At 39.9% G+C, this 18,822-nt stretch overlaps 1 protein-coding gene and 1 long non-coding RNA gene across 2 annotated transcripts; one reads left to right on the plus strand and one right to left on the minus strand.

Moving 5' to 3' along the window:
* The first annotated feature begins 217 nt into the window (after nucleotides 1–217).
* On the plus strand, nucleotides 218–2,285 carry sox17 (SRY-box transcription factor 17). Its single transcript, XM_026179673.2, has 2 exons — nucleotides 218–734; nucleotides 1,059–2,285. The coding sequence occupies exons 1-2, from the start codon at nucleotides 437–439 to the stop codon at nucleotides 1,952–1,954; spliced, it is 1,194 nt and encodes a 397-aa protein (XP_026035458.1). The 5' UTR covers nucleotides 218–436; the 3' UTR covers nucleotides 1,955–2,285.
* Nucleotides 2,286–8,504: 6,219 nt separating this feature from the next.
* On the minus strand, nucleotides 8,505–18,103 carry LOC145430962 (uncharacterized). Its single transcript, XR_013911320.1, has 2 exons — nucleotides 17,808–18,103; nucleotides 8,505–8,771 (listed from the first exon to the last, which is right to left on the minus strand). It is a non-coding gene; the product is annotated as an uncharacterized LOC145430962 (long non-coding RNA).
* Nucleotides 18,104–18,822: the final 719 nt, after the last annotated feature.

Genomic DNA, 18,822 nt, shown 5'->3' on the forward strand with positions numbered 1-18,822 from the left:
TTCATTGCAGAATTCAACATCTAGCTGCACATGACTTTCTGCACCTATTTGAAATACCGCTGCTTCCCCCCTCCTCCCCCTTTGAAGGATGTCACCACACCAAACAAGGGTCGTGGGCGTGCTCTGAACTTTTTTACACCTTTGTAGTAGTGGGCACTCCCTCCACACGGCGATTGGCTGCTTCTGCGTTTATAGCGCACCGACATTCACGCTCACTGCTGAGTAGTCGGTATCTTTCGGTCCATGCGGCTTCTAAGAGACGCTAATGGATGTGACTAATTATTTTTCTTTCCACTCTGAAAGCAAGGCGCATTTGATTTTTCTTTGATTTGTTAAAAAAAACAAAAACTTATTATTAAGAATTTATTACTTGTCGTGTGTTGTCGCCTCTGCGAGCTGTCCGGTGGCTCTCTCCAATCCTCCCAGCTGGACAGAGATGAGTAGTCCCGATGCGGGTTACGCCAGCGACGATCAGACCCAGGGAAGGTGTACGCTGTCAGTCATGATGCCTGGAATGGGACACTGCCAGTGGGCCGACCCTCTCAGTCCTCTTGGGGACTCAAAAGTGAAAAACGAGCCGTGCGCGTCCAGCTCCGGCAGCCAGAATCGCGGGAAAAGCGAACCTCGGATCCGACGGCCCATGAATGCGTTTATGGTCTGGGCAAAGGATGAGCGCAAGAGACTGGCGCAGCAAAACCCGGACCTGCACAACGCAGAGCTGAGCAAAATGCTGGGTAAGGGCGTTCATACTTTTCTAAACAACTGTATTTGTCACATCTGTGCAGTCACGCTTTTATTTTCCACTGATTTTCAGTCTTTACGTGATTGCATTTTTACTGTTATGTCAATTTTATTCTCAGATAAATGTAAATAGTCCTTTCCCAGCAGATGACGTGACGTTTTTAAAAGTTACTCTTGTCTGAGTTGGCTGTAGGTGTAACCTCAAAAACCTGTCCCAGTCCCCTAAAATGGCAACAGGCTATTTTTGTGTGCATCACCAGACTGCACACGATATCTGCTGACATATCACTGATGTGTACTCTCTTCTTGACCTGCAGGAAAATCATGGAAATCGCTTCCTATAACAGAAAAGCAGCCTTTTGTGGAAGAGGCAGAGCGGCTGCGGGTCCAGCACATGCAGGACCACCCCAACTACAAGTACCGGCCCCGGCGGCGGAAGCAGGTGAAGAGGATTAAGAGGCTGGACTCTGGCTTTCTGGTCCATGGCGTGTCAGATCACACGGCCTCATTGATGCCCGGGGAGAACAGGGTGGGTGTGGATAGCCTTGGCATTGGCTACCATGAGCACGGCTTCCAGGTTCCTCCACAGCCGCTCAGTCACTACCGTGATGCTCAGGCTCTTGGAGGCCCCTCTTATGAAACCTACAGCCTGCCCACACCTGACACCTCTCCCCTGGACGCTGTGGAGTCAGAGTCCATGTTCTTTCCCCCCCAATCACAAGAGGATTGTCACATGATGCCTGCATACTCTTACCAGTCACAAGCTGCAGAATTTCAGCCCCAGGACCCCCTCTCCAACCACCACAGCAACGCCATCGTGCACCGACACCCAGCCTCGGCTCAAGAGCAGCCCCCTCAGCTCCCCCCTTCGTACATGGGGTGCCCCAACCCTTTAGCCATGTATTACCCTCACCACTGCAATCCCAGTCACACCAAACGGCACCCCGGTGGAGCAGGACAGCTCTCCCCACCTCCTGACGCTCACCCTCACTCAGCAGACAGCGTGGAGCAGATGCACCACTCTGACCTGATCGGTGAGGTAGACCGCAGCGAGTTCGAGCAGTATTTGAGTTCCTCTTCAGCGCGTGCGGACATGACAGGCTTGCCGTACGGGTCACACGAGGCAGGCATGCAAGGACCTGAAAGCCTCATATCATCGGTGCTGTCAGACGCCAGCACAGCTGTGTATTACTGTAGCTACAACAACTCCTAACCTCCTGCCCGGCCTGTTACCCTGCAACAAGGACACATGCTCTGACCTCAAATCTCTGTAGCTAAATCTGAACAAAAAATGTTTGGTTTTTTTTACTGAAGCAGGAGGTTTAGGAGATTTAAACCCAGCTTTGTACTGTACAAGAACAGTTAATAAAGCCATTGAGGATTTTAGTAGGAACACTGGCTTGAACTTTTCTCTTCCTCTCTCGCAGGGATATGAAGTCATTTTGTGATGATAAATATTGTACAGTCACTATTTTAAAGTTTATGTATATACTGAATGTTTTTTTTATACTTTTGCACTTTTGAGAAATAAATGTTTGCAAATAGTCTTGTTCTCTCGCGTATTATTTTGTCTATATTCTTAAATTCAGAATGACATTTGATGAAATGCATCGGATTTCATATTTTAATTTTATATTGGGGTATGTTTTATTTCATAAATATGTCAATATTTAGTTATAAAAATATTATAGCACAAATTCACCTTTTTATGCAGCCCAGCCTTATTCCTTATTATGTGGTTGTTTGTTTTTCCGACTTCCACACGGAGCTGAACGCGTTCCCAGCAGAAACGGTTGCTCACCTGGAAGCAGGGCAGCGGAGGGCTGCGACCCGGCTTCCTGGCCCGGACACAGTGGAGGCAATCTCAGTGCCTGTGTTACACATGGCGCCTTGTTTTCGCAGCATGGGAGAGCAGTTTATGCTCCGGATATCCTGTCTGTAAATGATTTAGTCTTTTCTGATTAATGGTAGGGGCCATTAAAATTACGTGTGGACAACTACACGTCTTTTGAACAATGGTGACCATTTATTTTTGCGTGTTTAACAACAGAGCATTAGGTATACGCTTCAATATCCATCCTCCAGCTATGCTTAATAACATGGCAGTGACATCAGGCGTTATTTCTGTGGGTATACCGAACGGCGATGATATATTTATCCACTAATGCCCGTCTGTCGCTTTGACATGAATCAAACTTATCGGGCTAAAATCTTTAAGAGATCAACCCAGACCTTGAGGGTAATTTGATGTATTTATAACACAGCAAGAGTCCCATTTTATAAATAGAGGTTTTTCCTATTTTAAAAGGAAGAGGTTCTTCTCTCAGGGGTCAATCACCCTGACCTCACGAGCCATTTTTAGCACTTCAGAGGAAACATGGTCCTGAGGTGTGTATATGTATTCGTACACTTTGTTCCCTCTGAATGTTCTAAGTATTCTCTTATGCAGAAACAGATGTTGGGCTCAGGGTAAATACTGACGCTCTTCCCACAGTTCGCTACGTGTTTTGCTTTCCCTTCTGTCACCCAAACCCGACGTATCTACCTCCAGGCCGTGCAGGAGAATCCAGCGTAATGGCTCTGAATGTGTTTAAATTCAGTCTGCAGCTGAGTGGCAGGTTTATCCTCCCTGTCGTTACCGCTAATAGGTGCATAACAACAGGCTCAGGCCACGATCCCCGAGGCATCAGCACAGTGGGTGGGGGTCACCTGCGCGGACTTAGGGAGAGGCAGACCCCCCACGTCAACCGTGATATTATCTCATTACGATAATTGACCCGGGCTAATTGACGAGGAAGAGCTCAACAAGGAAATCTGACAATTCAGACAGATGTGGGAGGTGTTGGATAAAATTATGTACATGTTGGAGATATGATGGAAACTTTTAATCAGTTATTTGATTGATTTCTTTTGTTTATATTTCTTTTTCATTTATAATTGAATCAAATTCACTTAAAAACAGCTTGAAAAACATTCTGCTTTTTATATAAAAAAAACAACATTTATAAAAACGTAAAATTTCTCAGCAGTAGAATGTAGATGTTGTAATTTTATTTCTGGTCTTATGTTTTTTGTTTTGTTGGTTTTATTGGATGTGACACAGGTGGTGATTGGTATCCTGAAAAGCACTGTATAAGTACATGTAATTACTTACTAATGTAAAAGACTTAATTATTATTTGCTTTTGTATTTAACAAGCTAGATACAGTTTATGGTGTTAAGAGGCCATTCAGTTCAAATTTATTTATATAGCCCCAAATCACAACAACAGTCACCAAAGGCATTTTATATTGTGAGGTAGACCCCACAATAACACAAACATGCATTTCTTAATATAATATTTTATACTATACAACTGGTTGTTTTCATATTGTCCCACATATAAGAAAGAAGAGCATCTATTTAATGTTTTTCAGCCTATTTATAACAGTGATGTTTGTACCTGAAATGTTTTCAGGTAAAAGCAAGAAATTCTGTCAGAGCAAAGAGAGCACAGCTCAAAGCTCAGGAAATCAGGGCTTTCATGATGTTCCCACTGCAGCAGTAGTGTGCACGTGTGTGTGTGTGTGTGTGTGTGTGTGTGTGTGTGTGTGTGTGTGTGTGTGTGTGTGTGTGTGTGTGTGTGTGTGTGTGAGGTTTTTTGTGTACCCGTGTGTCCTGGGGCTTCGCTGCCAGGCACTGCGCAGGGAGCCACTCAGAGATTACAGCAGCACGACGGGCTGCATTAACACAGCAGCACTTAATCATGGCACTGCCCTAATCTCATCTCAGGTAGCTGCCTTTCGCAAACACACAGACAAATACGGCCTCGTGTAGCCGCAAAGGAGACAGCTGCAGTTTGATTCAACAAACCGGCACCGTCGGCTGTATTTGACCTCCGAGAGGTTTTAGCAGATATTATTATGTCACCACAGCAGTGCGTGATTATGCTCAATAAACAGCAAACGCACAGTATAGATAATACAGCTCACCTGAGGAGCTGGCTCCAGGTGCAAGCACTTATCCCTAATTGAGTTCTCGCTCTTAACATTATACCATTCAGTAACAAGGAGAGCAAATAAAAAGCCATGTCACGTGAATGTCCCGAATATGATTTTACTATAAAGAAAAAATAAAAAGCTAATAGTTTATCAACTATTATATAAAAGTATTTTTTCCATAAAGTTATTTTATTAAGGTTGGTAACACCTTATTTATAGTGAGAAATAATCCATTCATTGTATTTATTTTAAAACAATTTCACTGCAGCTTGGTTTGACTTTTTTCAGCAGCTTATAGAATAGACTAGAATACCTTTTATAGTAACTATACAAATATACAATGAGATTTATGCAAAAAGGCTGCAGAAGACCTGGACTTTCTGATATTTTACCAGCATTTGCAGCATAAGCATTGCCCAAGGAGACTTTTCACAACCTGCCAAATTGGTTCTCATTAAGACCTTACAAACCACCTAAAATAAATAAGTATTTGATCTTGATTTGACTGTTGTAATAGGTTTAATTCAGGTGTCAATCATCCCAAACGCTGCGACTCGGTGCTTAACAACTGCATATCCCCCATGTTGGTTTCTTTACACTGGCTACCAGGCAGTTTTAGAATTGATTTTAAGATTTCACTGTTTGCTTTTAGGGCATTGCATAGGTTGGCGCCTCCTTACTTCTCTGATCTCTTAACTTTGTACACTCCCACTAGATCCCTGAAGTCTGCTGAGCCAAAAAACATAAAGGAGATCAGGCCTTTAGGTACACCTGAACTAACTCTTCACATCAGCTTTTAAGCCAGGCACGACTTTACGTGTGTGGTTTTACTGAAGTTTTCTCGTTTTGTGCTTTGATTTTTAAAATCTCTCTCATTGTTTTGTATGAATTTATTGTTTTAGCTGTACAACACCGACAACAATAGATGCTGCTTTTTTTAAAATGCTTGTAAACAATAAAGTAATCAAGTAATTAAAGTTATTATATTCAAGTTGTGTACTAAAATACTGTCCTATTAGGTCTTAATACCATTCATACAGAAAAAAACGAAACTGTGGCTCAAAATAACGTGAGGATCTGCTGTGTTTCGCTGACATTTTTCAACGTTGGTCCAACAAAACAAGGAATTTGATTACATCAATTTGTGCTACAACTCACAATGGTACAGTCTCACTATTTCCTGGCATTTTCTATTCTAAACAGTTAATCGGTCAATTGTATGAAGACTGATCAGCATGAAAATGACGCACAAATAAATTAAATCATATATGCATATGACACGAGGTTAGATTTCAACATGGTTTTACATCTGTAACTGACTTTGAAATGGGTTCAGTTTCAACACAAGTGTGACGCAGTAACGCACATAAATCAAAACTCTGTGTGCAAACTATTGAAAGTCTGGGTTTCAGAGAGAGCGACAGATAGGGGCTGCAAACTGATTAAGTCATTGATAGTAGATTGCAAATACAGCATGCGAGACAGCTGCAGGAGAGGGTGTGTCCTTTGTCTAAAGCAGGGCTGGTTGTTCATAATCCCAGGCATATGCTATCCCTCTCAGGCCTGATCGCTTTTATGGTCTCTGCCTGTCACACCATCGTCCAGTTGTGTTCCCACTATATATAGTTTCACAGATACAGTCAATCTCCACTCAATGCTGTGACCTAAAAAGCTTTCTTTTTTTTCTCTATGACGACAAAGTCAGATGTAAGCAATTTGTTTGTGATTTAATTAATTGAACAGGTATTCTGTGATAAATAATTACTGACTTGAAGTCTTTTTAATTGCATGGTTGCAAGGCAATGTTAACATGTTTCACAGGAAGGTGTTTTGTTTTATATAAATTAGTTAAAAGTTCAACTGCATGATTTTTGCTTCGTGCAAAAAAAGCTGGACATTTAGAGAAATTAAAACAATCACAAAATGTGATGCATAATACATTCATTCATTTTATATTACATACATTATGTAATTTCAAACACCAACAGGCCAATAGAAGGAGTATAGTAATATTTACGAGACATGAAGATGCTGCATGCAGGTATAAAAGTATTGGTGCTCAACCTAGCTTCAAAGCAGAGGTGGCCTACATACGTAAAGTGTTTTGTTTTGGTTCGTTTCTTAAAAAGGTGTTTCAAAAGAGAGTAAAAAATATGCAGAAATGATAAAGTGTTGCAGCAGAAATAAGTAAGATAAGGCCAACAGAAGCTAGGTCTGATAGTGCTGATTATAAAGTTGTGGTTTGGTGCCAGAGAACATTTTTCAAACTGGCTAGCACATTTGTTTCACAGTCAGGAATTGACTCAGGGAGCTGAATCAACTCCAGGCCTCTCCTGATCAGCTCAGCACTCACTGTTCTTTTGTCTGAATCCCCTTGTGGCATTCAGGACAATTTTTAGCTCATGTCCAGGCGGGTAGTGAGTATAAGATGACTACATCAGCAGTCAGTTTCCTCTCGGCTGTGTTTTTTCTTTGGGAGGCTAAAAGGTGTTGGCAGAGTGTTCAGCCACACTTTGCTTTCTTTAAGTTTTGTGTCCTCTTGTTACAGGATTCCCTGCTGGCTCCTTTCTTGAGAAACAAGTAAGGAAAGTGAGCAATGATGAACAAAGAACATTGTGTAATATGATTAGTCATTAATGAGTAACTTCAATTTGATGCCAGCGTTGAGAAGAAGTGAATGCAAAATCCAAATAATGTGGAAAATTACAACATGAATTTCAAATACACTTTAAAAGCAAAGTGAAAAGTTGAAAGGGCAAAAATGTATGAAATGTAGATAAAATACAATGGATATCCTAAAATATCGTCATGGAAAAGCTAAATAGTGTCAGTCTTATTTATATCGTACAGTTCATTAAATGTAAACTCAATGTGCTTACCATAAAAGATAAAAACACTTAAAAAAAACTGTGTAGCTCTACAAGAGCTTAAAGCTTTGAAAACAATAAAATAAAATACAAGTTAACTGACATACGCAAACTTACACTTCTTGGCCATTCGTTTTTGCTTAAAAGCCCAGATAAAAATCATAAAGTTATGTAGCTGAAATGTACTCAGTGAACAATTTACTGAAATCATTTGCTTAATTTAAGTGGTTTAATAGCTAAAAGTATTTAACAGACAAATACTAACAAATTAGATAATTATTTGGTTAGCTTAATTAGCTAGCTACAACTAACATGTTTATGGTAAAACAGATTTTTTTTAAAACATTTAATGTAATTGCTAGCTTATGGCAATTAACAAGTGACTGAAACAATTAGCAAAAGGTAATCATAAAGTACAACATTTAATGAAATATAATTAAAAGCAGCAGGCTATGTAAATGCAGATTAATAGTTCAGGAAAAGTAACCGAAAAATGAGGACTAAATGTTTGAAACAGAATCTAAAAACTGCTGAAATAAATAATAATTTCTGAAAGAAAAACCTGAAAAAATACAAAAACTTTCAGTTGCAGATGAAATAGCAAACCTAACAGCAGAAATACTTACTTAAATATAAGAAATTAGCCCTTAGCTAAAAACAACAGAAATGGTTTAAAAATAACTTAGCTAAGGATTAATAATAGTTAGGCCTTAGCTAAACAGTTTAAGCAGATAGCTAAAAGACAATGAAGAAGTAAATAAGTAAATAAAGAAAAACTGATGAAATAGGTTAAGTAACTGATTTATAGTTAAAACCAACAGAAGCTAGGTCATGGATTGTGAGTATGAAAAGACACTTGAGTAAAAATTGAGTAAACAGCTAAAAGAAACTGAAATAAACAGTGACATGAATCTTTCAGATCCTACAACAAACTGATTTAATAACATCCAAAATACTGCAGCTCAAGATAAACGTGGGTCATTGTCTGTAGCTCTGTTTTTTTTCTTTCTTTCTTTCAATCATTGAATCTTCAGAGAGCACCTGTCCCCACTTCCTCGTTCCGATGACTTCTGTTTGCTCCATCCATGAAAGATTGGCTGGGAACATCCTCTATCCGAGAGGAAACCATGCTCTGTGAAATTCACACCACTGGACCCATTTTGGGAATCACCGGTAGGACTTCCTAAAAAATAAAAATACATAAAAATATAGTCTAAATAAAGGGAGGAGAGGGCAGAGTGTCATGACCCAGGTCACCTGCCTTTGTTGTCGCATTGTTTTTGTGTGTGAATGAGTGTGTCTTTGAGTGTATGTCTGAGCTGCTGAAACTGGGGTGTTGTACAATTTATGAGATGTTTTTGTTGTTTGTGCATTTATCTTAGATTTTACCCACATTCAAGTCAACTTTACCTTCCTAGAAAACTGAAACTTGAGCTCAGTATCTCTTTTAATCAGTTGTTTCAGTTTGATAAGTGATTACAGGACAGTTTTAATGCTAACCTCTCGATATGAAATAAAAATACTGCATTCAGAATAAGGCAGCCTGCTAAATTAGGTAATTATTTTTGATGGCTTTCCAATAGTTTTCATTATAAAGACCTAACGTCTCAAGTGAGGCCTTGGGAAACTTTTGGAAAAAAGTTTTGATATTATATTTTGAGATAAACATTTTAATAAACTGCAGCACAACATTGTCTAGACATTGTTTGGTGTTTTTCTTTCAATAACACTGTGAGTCTGAAGGTTGTCTCTTACACAGGAAGCGTATTTGCGCTAGTGATATTGGATTATGAACTTCAAACAAACATCAAACACATTTCCACTGAAATAGCAAACAGCCCACTTCCAGTTCCTCAGGAGCTCATTCCTCCACCTGAAGGCCCTGTCTCCTCCACAGCAGGCCCCATCTGTTAGTGACGATGTGCTGCGTTCATATATTTTAACATATTTTGGTATTTAAAATCTTTTTTAAAATTCAACAGGTTTTTAATATTTGAATGCTGTTAGAGAGTGGTTGGCGTTTTCTGGAGGCTGTAAAGAAGCCATCTGTGTTGTTGGTTGTAGCCACCAGGGGTCAGCTGAGTGCTGGGCTACGTGAAGCTCACTGTTCAGCCTTTACCAAGTGTGTGTCTTTAAAACACATACTCTTACAATAATGTGGCAAGTTCAATATCCAAGCACAAAAACATCTAAGATAACATTATATGATTAAAGTTTAATATTAATGTTGTGATGTAATTAGGCAGGTATAACACTGTATGTATGTAAACTAAAAATAAATGTAAAACACATTGGCATATTGATTAAAATACTATATAAAGACGCTGTATATATAGTGGGGAAAGTTTTTTTGTTATATACTATATAACAAAATACTTCAAAATACTTATCTTGCATTTATACTGATTGTTACTAAACATATATGTAATATTTTTAAAAAAAACACCATTCCTTCAAAAGACATTTACCCATGTAAGGCCTGAATGATGGTATTGGTCGTCCCATAAGAATGTAACTGGTGATAGTAGATACCAAAGCATATGATTCACATAACTTTTTTATATCCATCAAAACACTCAGTGACCCTCTGTGACTCATGTAAGCGGTCATCCTGGAATAAACCACTCCTATCCGGATAGAAGTGTTTCATAGGATAAAGTTGATCACAATTTCCAAAGCTCTTAACGCTAGGGCTAAATAATGCCGTTTTTCTTTTAATTTATCCTGTCTCTTTAAATGTATCTGATGTACTTTAAACAGTAAGTTTAACTGCACAGTATACCTGATCAAAAATGTTGTAACTCGTGAAAAAATCAAACATTTAGCGATTTCTCTGTTAACATTGTTGTAAATGCAGAACATTGTAAAGCAGGGGTCTCAACTTGTGGCCCGGGGGCCACTTGTGGCCCACTTCACCCCTACTTGGCCTGTGTATTAACGGGAATAAATATAATGCAGTTACTTTTTGTGTTAGGAAGGATTTGTTTGTTGTTGAGTGCAATTTTAAAATAAGTTCTAAAGCATTTAATATAAGGGCAGTATGTGCAGAGAGCACAAACGTGTTGAGGGATTGGCTGTGTTAGTTCAGTCAGTTATTTGTAAAGAAAACAAGTTTCACTAGCAGTCAAAAGCTAATGTGTATAGTTATGTCTGCATTTTTATTTTGTTAAATATGAACAAAATTATAGCAGAAGTGCTGCCACGTGTCTGGCCTGGAAGAGAGAGCACCAGTTTGTTTATTTGGTAGTTCAGTGAAAGGCTTCAGTTAGAAAAAAATTGTGTTCATGTTTGCAGTTTTGCCTTTTCATACAATGTTTTAAATTTTCAAAAAACAAACAAAACACTACAGTTTTGGACATGTTTGTGGGTGTTTTCTTGTTTGTTTGTTTTTGTACTACTTAAAGACTAAAGTGGCCCTCACATAAGATGACAGTGCCAGCAGTGGTCCACAGCACATTTAAGTTTGAGACCCCTGTTGTAAAGTAAAAGGCTGATAATTTAGCCAGTCAGTGTGAGATTACCGCAGAGTGCGTGGGAAAAAGCATAGTGTGTGGTTAGTTGGGAGCACGTGAGCCTGCAGTGGATGCAGGTGAGGTGGGATAGCCGGGTAATCCCGGACAGAAGCCCTGCAGTGATGATGCACGGCCTGGTATGTTAAGCTCCAGCTCTGCGTTTGCTTTCAGCATTTCTTGCAACACACCATTGAAATAACTTATTTTAACACCACGAGTCAAAATAAACGTGACAACATAAATTATAATTACATAACTACGATATCTAGCATGCACACGATCACACGCTAAAATGTTTTGCTGCACATAAATTTTAAGTTAGAGCAAATATTTTAAATTCATGAAGACACAAAGGTTACTTGAATGTTTTGATTATAGTGTAATTTTTAATATACAGATAATGTGCTGATTTTTAAAATAGATTTTTTTATGCATGCTAAACAAACAAACAATAATATAATATAATATAATATAATATAATATAATATAATATAATATAATATAATATAATAAATAATATATTCATAAAAATACATTATTTTAAAATCTTTAAAACACAAGGACCAGAACCTGGACATCTCAGCCTACCTGCCCACCCCATATTTTAAAAAGAAAAAAATAGACTCTGAAAATAAAAATTAAAAAAAGGCAGCATGATGTTAAACAAATGGCTTTAGTGAGTCTGCATATGTGCCCCCCTCCTGATTTCTTTGTTATTTGCATACTTGTCCATATTTTATGTTTCAGATCATCAAGCAAATTTTAACCAAATATAACAAGCGAAAATGCAAAATTCAGTTATTAATGGAGAAAAACGCTATCTATAGCTACCTGATCTTATGTGAAAAAGTAAAATCCCAATCATGAATCAAGAAATCACTTAAGTAGACCCTGTCTGACAAAGTGAAGCAGGCTAAAAGATTCAAAAACCAACACATCGTGGCACATCACCGACTCATCCAGGAGGTCCCAAAAGACCTCAGAGCAACATCTAAAGACCTGCAGGCCTCTCTTGCTTCAGTTAAGGTCAGAGTTCATGATTCGACAATCAGAAAGAGACTGGGGGGAAATGGCATGACTCATCTCACATTTACCAGAAAACATCTGGATGATCCGCAAGACTTTTAGGAAAATATTCTGTGACCTGATGAGACAAAAACACATTTTTTTTTGGAAGGTTTGAGTCCCGTTACATCTGGTGTAAAACTAACAGAGCATTTCATAAAAAGAACATCAAGCCAACAGTCAGACATAGTGGTGGTAAGGTAATGGTCTGGGACTGCTTTGCTGCTTCATGAATTCTGCTTATTCCCAGAAAATGCTGAAGAAGAAGTTCAGGACTCGAAGCTCAAGCACACTTTGGTTATGAACATACCAGCAAGTCCACTTCTCAATCATACACACGCACACACAAAAAATGTAATAAAAAAAAAAGGTTTCAGTGTGGCCCAGTCAAAGTCTGGACTTAAATCAGATTGGGATGCTTTGGCACAACCTTAAACAGGCTGTTCATGCTGGAAAACCCTCCAGTGTGGCTGAATTACACGCAAAATTCCCCCACAGTGAAGTGAAAAACAGGGCCAGATAAATTTGGGAAACATTTTCTTCCTTTAATAAATAAAATCACCATTTAAAAACGGCATTTTGTATTTAATTATTTATTCAGTTAGCTGGTCAGTTTGACTGTCTGAAAGGCATGATGAGGACATCTGATAAAATCTTCACATTGTATTGTGTTACATTAAATGCAATGTTGTCTGTTTCCTGTGTTCTGAAAGTATAGATTTAACGACTTGCACAATAAAATCATTCTGCATTAAATATAAAACATTTTAATTTCTGATCATACTAGAGTCAGTAATTATTTGAGAAGTCTTACCTGATTAATCATTATTCATCTTTTTTGTTACAGAGGTCTTATCGAGTGATCATAATTAGCTTTTTATAGCAACTCAGAAACATGCAGCGATGTACGTGTGTGTGTTTGTGTGCACACATGTCCAGGCTGCTTCTATTTACTACCTCATGACATACTGTGCTGGCCGCACCATGTTTTGTACAGCTAAAAGGAGGAATTAATAGGGATCTCTGACTGCATACATGGCATCACACTCTTTATTTAGTGCTACAAACAGCTCGGGCCATCTGGATGTGCTGGTCTGAGCAAATAGTTGATGGAAATGTGGAGCAAAGCCTTTTGAATATTGCATAATTTCTATATCTGACATCACCATTTCCTGGTTTTGTCCTGTTTCCTTGAGCATTGGGAAGATTGTAAAAATCAGATGGGGGGCTGCGGCTGTAAACATATGGAAAAGCAGAGGATTGTTGTATAGTGTATTGTTTCAAGTTTCAAACTGCAGTGATAATCATTTAGAGTTTCCTCTGGCAACTGTTATCTGCCTATTTGTTGTGTGAAAATGTCTGCTGCACGTTCAGATAAAAAAGACCACTGATCATTAAAAAGAAAATCTGTTAGCTCAGATTTATGTGTTTAGATTGACTAAACTCCACAATAAGACAGAGCATTTTAAACCAGCCTGACTGTCAGAGAGGACGAACCGATGGCACGCCTTGTTCTTTTGGAAATTCTGACTATGAGAACAAGCCTGTAATTTCTTTCAGTTCACCATTCAGCAGCTGAAATGAAAAGAGAAGTTGAGTTTCACGCTCAAGCAGAAGTACAGTGTGTGATTTAAATATGAGTTAACCAAATTCTGCTCAACAGCTGCTTATTTACAAGTATTCAGGGTGAAAGGACCCACAACAACCACAACATAGAAAAGGGAAACTGTCAATAGCAATGCAGAACAACCCAACTGTATAGAGGAAGATGGGCCTACTTAAGTTGCTTAGATTTAAAGATATACAGATGAAATAATGTTTCCAATTAGCACCCAATTTACTGCTTTCATACAAGAGCTTAAGAGAGAAAAACCTCATACAAATACAAATATTAAAATAATCCCCAAGTGAAGGCAAGAGCTGATTTCAAGAAACAATGAGTGCATGAAAAAGTATTTTGGGTCATTTTTCTCTCACACGCACACAATAGACACGATCTCGGCTGAAATTGATTGAGGCGGTAACCTGTTTGTGAACCCTGAACATCAGGAGCACTGATCTTTAACAGTCCACAGAGACAAGTCAAACAGTGGGCGACTTGGATTCACCACATCCTTTTGTTGTCAGGTTCAGAGAAAGTCAAGGCCAACTCAATAAGTCTTTATCTTGGCTTTGGTGTGTGTGTGTGGGTTAAAGTGTGTGTAAGTCATGCATAAAAGAGTAGAAATAATGACTACGTGCACATTCCTGTGTATATGCCCGCTGGTAATAATGTGCATAAGTGCACGTGTGTCTATTGTAGGCGTGCAGTACATGTGCCGCTCGCAGCGTCTGGAAACTCCATTTGAGTGGCGGTCAGGATGCCAGTGTCTCAAACAGGGAGGCCGCCTGTCTCGCCCTCTCCACTCAGCCCTGCCGCTCAGTGACTGACCCTTAATCAGAGGAAGGTTGTCCGATGCGAGCACAGACGGATAAATCACTCCTCACCCTGGGCTGCTATCTGGGTCGTGTGTAGCCAGGGTGTCCCGTCAGCGGACTGGCCCTCAGCCCGGGCCCTCCAAAGCTAATAGCCATGCGGCACTGAGCCCTTTGGTGAGGAGGACCCTGCCTGCCACTGTCCTCCGGGGAATAATAGTCCACATTCTGTGCATATCAGTGTTTATATTTCTGTTGAAAGGCTTGGATGCTGATATAGTGTAGCCTCACAATCTGGGGACACTGCAAAGACACTGTCTACTGAACATTTTCTTATCCGCCATTGTATATTGTCTTTATTTCCTTATTTAATACTTTTTCCCTTCACACTGGCTCCCTCTTTGTAATACTGGAAAGAAACTTTGTTTATATAGTTATATTTACACTCTGCTGCTCAGATGAAAGATAAAGTCTGAGCTATTTATGTGCTGAACCAGTGTACGTAAATTTCCCCATTCAAGTAATGTGCACCCACTGGACACTTCATTAGGTACAACTGTTTCATTTATGGAAATAGTCCAATAGATTAATCAGCTGATCACATGGCAGCAACTCAGTGTATTTAGGCATTTAGACATGCTTAAGACGAACTTCTGAAGTTCAAACTGAGCATCAGAATAGGGAAGAAAGATAATTTAGGTGATTTTGAATGTGAAATGGTTGTTGGTGCCAGACAGGCTGGTCTGAGTATCAGCCGAGATGTACCGGGATTTTCTCGCACCACCAGCTTCACGGTTTACAGAGAATGGGTTGAAAACCCAAAAATATCCAGTGAGCGGCAGTTCTCTGGATGAAAATGCCTTGTTGATGTCAGATTAGAGGCGAATGGTTAGACTGCTTTGAGCTCACAGGGAGGCAACAGTAACTCAGATAGCCACTTGTTACAACCAAGCATGCAGAAGGGCATCTTTGGACATGGAGCACATCAAACCTTGAAGCAGCAGAAGACCTCATCACTCCTGTCAGCTAATAACAGGAAACATTTTCTGGTCTGATCTATCTCAGTTTCTACTGCATCATGTGGATGGTCCGAATTGGGTGTAAACAGCAGGATACATCCTGCCTTTTGTCAGTGGTTTAGGCTGGTGGTGGTGATACAATGGTATGGGAGATATTTCTTGGCACACTTTGGGGTCCTTAATGCCAGCCAAGCATCATTTAAATGCCAAAGCCTACCTGAACACTGTTGCTGATCGTGTCCGTCCCTTTATCTCAACAGTGCGCCCATCCTCTGATGGGTGCTTCCAGGTTTCTTGAACATGACAGTGAGTTCACTGCAAAGATGTACCTAATATAGTGTCCAGTGAGCTATAAGGCTAATGCTAATCCAAAGAGCTAATCCCCTAGTTTAACAGTTAACAAGATAGGCTGTTGCATAGCACCAGTACACGCCCATATCAGCCTTATTAACTGTTATTGGCCTTTTGAATAATAAGATGAGGTTTACATGAGAGATAGAGATGCTTTGCATTAAGTCAGTTTTCCACTGGTCATGATTTCAGACCACACTGATGAAAAACTGGAAGATATAACAAGACAAAGATTTCTGCTTTCTTGTCACAATAAAAGGAAAGTAGAATTATGATGAACTGTAATATAAAAATGCACATTTTCAGTTAATAGAAACAACCTGTGCTTTTGATTTCTTACAGAAAAGCAGTGTGTTAAAAAAAATGCGTAGTTACCGCTAAATAGGATTTTTGTTTGTTTTTATAATTAAAGGTGATGCTGTTGAAAGGAAAGAAAAAGATTCCAGCCATGAAATTATCGTGCACACCCTGCAAGCTTTTTACTGTAATTACCAAGAATGTTGGTGAGTTTGAGTACAACCTAATTGAATAATGGTGATATCAGTGAACGAGGGGGGTGCGGAGTGATTTACCGCACCGAAGAGTGTGCTTATCTCTCCCTCTGTCCTATGCAGGAAACACTGGGATGTCACCAGGCAGATTAAAAGCTTGGCACAGCTGATAGGGAGTGCTCAAAATGGACGGGGTGGGGACCTCTGACTGCTGTGCGAGGGGTTTCGGAGGGGTCGGGACGGGCGGTGGTGTGACCTTACGAGTCCTGTTTGGCACGGATTCATTCAAAATCTGGGAATTCCACTGGAAGTTGGGAGGGGGGAAATAGATATAACATCATGCGGCTTGAATGGAATTTTGAATAGTAAGCACATTTTTCTGTAAACGTCTGCCAAGCCACATTTTTTTAGTTAAACCAATCGACGCCAAGAGGAGGAAAATGGAATTCATCAACTTTGTCACACATGTTTAAAACTTCTGTAGGAATAGCGCGCCCGCATGGATGCAAGAAAAGTTAAAAGAGGTCATAGTTGCGGGTTCGGTTGCACGACTTTAATTTGGAGCGAATGTTTCTGGTTAGAGTGCAGCTGTATCATTGTTAATTGAATTTCTGACAGCTGCAGTGCCGGCAGGAGTTCCACAACTTACAAAGGCTAAACAGAGAGCATCGCATTTTATTTTAAGTCATAACACAAAGCCCAAATGTGGCTCAACATCAGAGGAAAACTATTATTATTTTCTGTGTAGCAGGGCCTGATGGAGGCTGGCAGAGGCTCTTGAATTGAGGCAATATAGGCAGACTGAAGAGAGGTGTTTGATGGAAACACGGGGAGACAGATCTGGAGGAACAGCTGCACGAGAGACGCTGGGCCAAATATAGAAAGGGGACAAGGGCCAAAACATATCCCACATTTTTTCCCATTAACAGCATAGGTTTGAATCTAACTTGGCGCCAATTAGTTGCAGTATAGGCGCACGGGCTTTAAATATAGAGCATGGCAAAGGGTGGCAATACACCCGGAACGCAGAGACAGATGTCTTCGTCATGGCAGCCTGTGATTTCACGTGAAGGAAAAACAACAGTATTCATGTCACCAGCTGGTTTGTTCTGACTGTGACGTGGAAGGTTATGTGACAAATGGAGCTTCAGAGAACTGTTGCTATTACCTGCCGCGCTCCGTTAAGTGCAGAGCTTCGGCTCAAGACTATTTTCAGTCCGATTCGTGCGTGTTTGGCGGGATCCGCACTGCTCTATCAGTGTAACCAGACTGTTTTTAACCCTCGCTCTCCGTTTCAGCCTATGCTTGTCTCTTATCTCTCTGCAGTGAAGGGCTGGAATGAGGGGCATGCAGGCTTCGGGCCTACCTGTTTACGCTGAGGGCTTCCTCCATTGTTCGCCCCCTGCTTCCTTTGAAGGATTTTTCACATTTTTGTGCTCGTTGTTGTTTTGGGAACAGGTCATGGGCTGAGATCATGGGAGCCTCCTGTGGCATTCCTGAATCCCTGTCTGGTCGGGGCTCGGCAGGAATTCTTTCCTACAGCACATATCGTGTGTTTCGTACACACCTGAGATATTTTTACAGCAGTAAAGTAAACAGTGCGACAGAGTGTCATCACTTTATCCTTTTGTACTAAGCTGAAACCCGATAACTTTTGTGTATTCCTTTGATTCCTTCACTTCAGCCCCAGGTTTACTGTGGAATTAAGTCATCCTTGCACACTAATCCCTTTCACTACAGAAATAGATTCAGTTCAGCCCATTTTTGGTAACTGTTATGCAACTCGTGATCGTTCATGGTTAAGGATATTCGTGACTGGCTAATGCCTGCAGTAATACCTTTTAACCTGATCTACAACTGGAGTCCATTACCCTTCTAAACCTAATTGTATTTCTGGAACAAACACTATTTTTGTTTAGTAAAGTCCTAAAAGTCTGCGAGTGTTTGTCATTGTACTTTTATGTGTCATGTAGTGCATTTGTTCTGCTCAGAAAGGCTCAAAACAAAGACAAAACTAACCTCTATTATAAATTATAAAGCAGTCATGAGATTTCTCAAGGAAAAAAGGTGCATGTTTACCCATTTCATTAAAAACAAGTGATCGTCTCTGTGGGTCCTGAGAATGGAGAGTCCCTTAATCCTTATTACTTAAAGAGGTCTTCAATGAGATTACAACCCTGCACAAATATTGTGGACATCAGTGGACCATCTGTTGCCACTTGTGAAGAAAACCAAACATTTTAACCTGTCTAACCTCATAATTCAACTTCAAATATGAGTACAAACACTCTGAATGTTGAAATGGTGGTGGGGAAAACCAAAGTTTTTCAGATTTTCTTCAGCCGCTTGCAAAATTTTCCCAGGTGAAGACGCACATGCAT

Source organism: Astatotilapia calliptera, chromosome 9 (genome assembly GCF_964374335.1).
Source record: "Astatotilapia calliptera chromosome 9, fAstCal68.1, whole genome shotgun sequence".
Lineage (NCBI taxonomy): Eukaryota > Metazoa > Chordata > Actinopteri > Cichliformes > Cichlidae > Astatotilapia > Astatotilapia calliptera.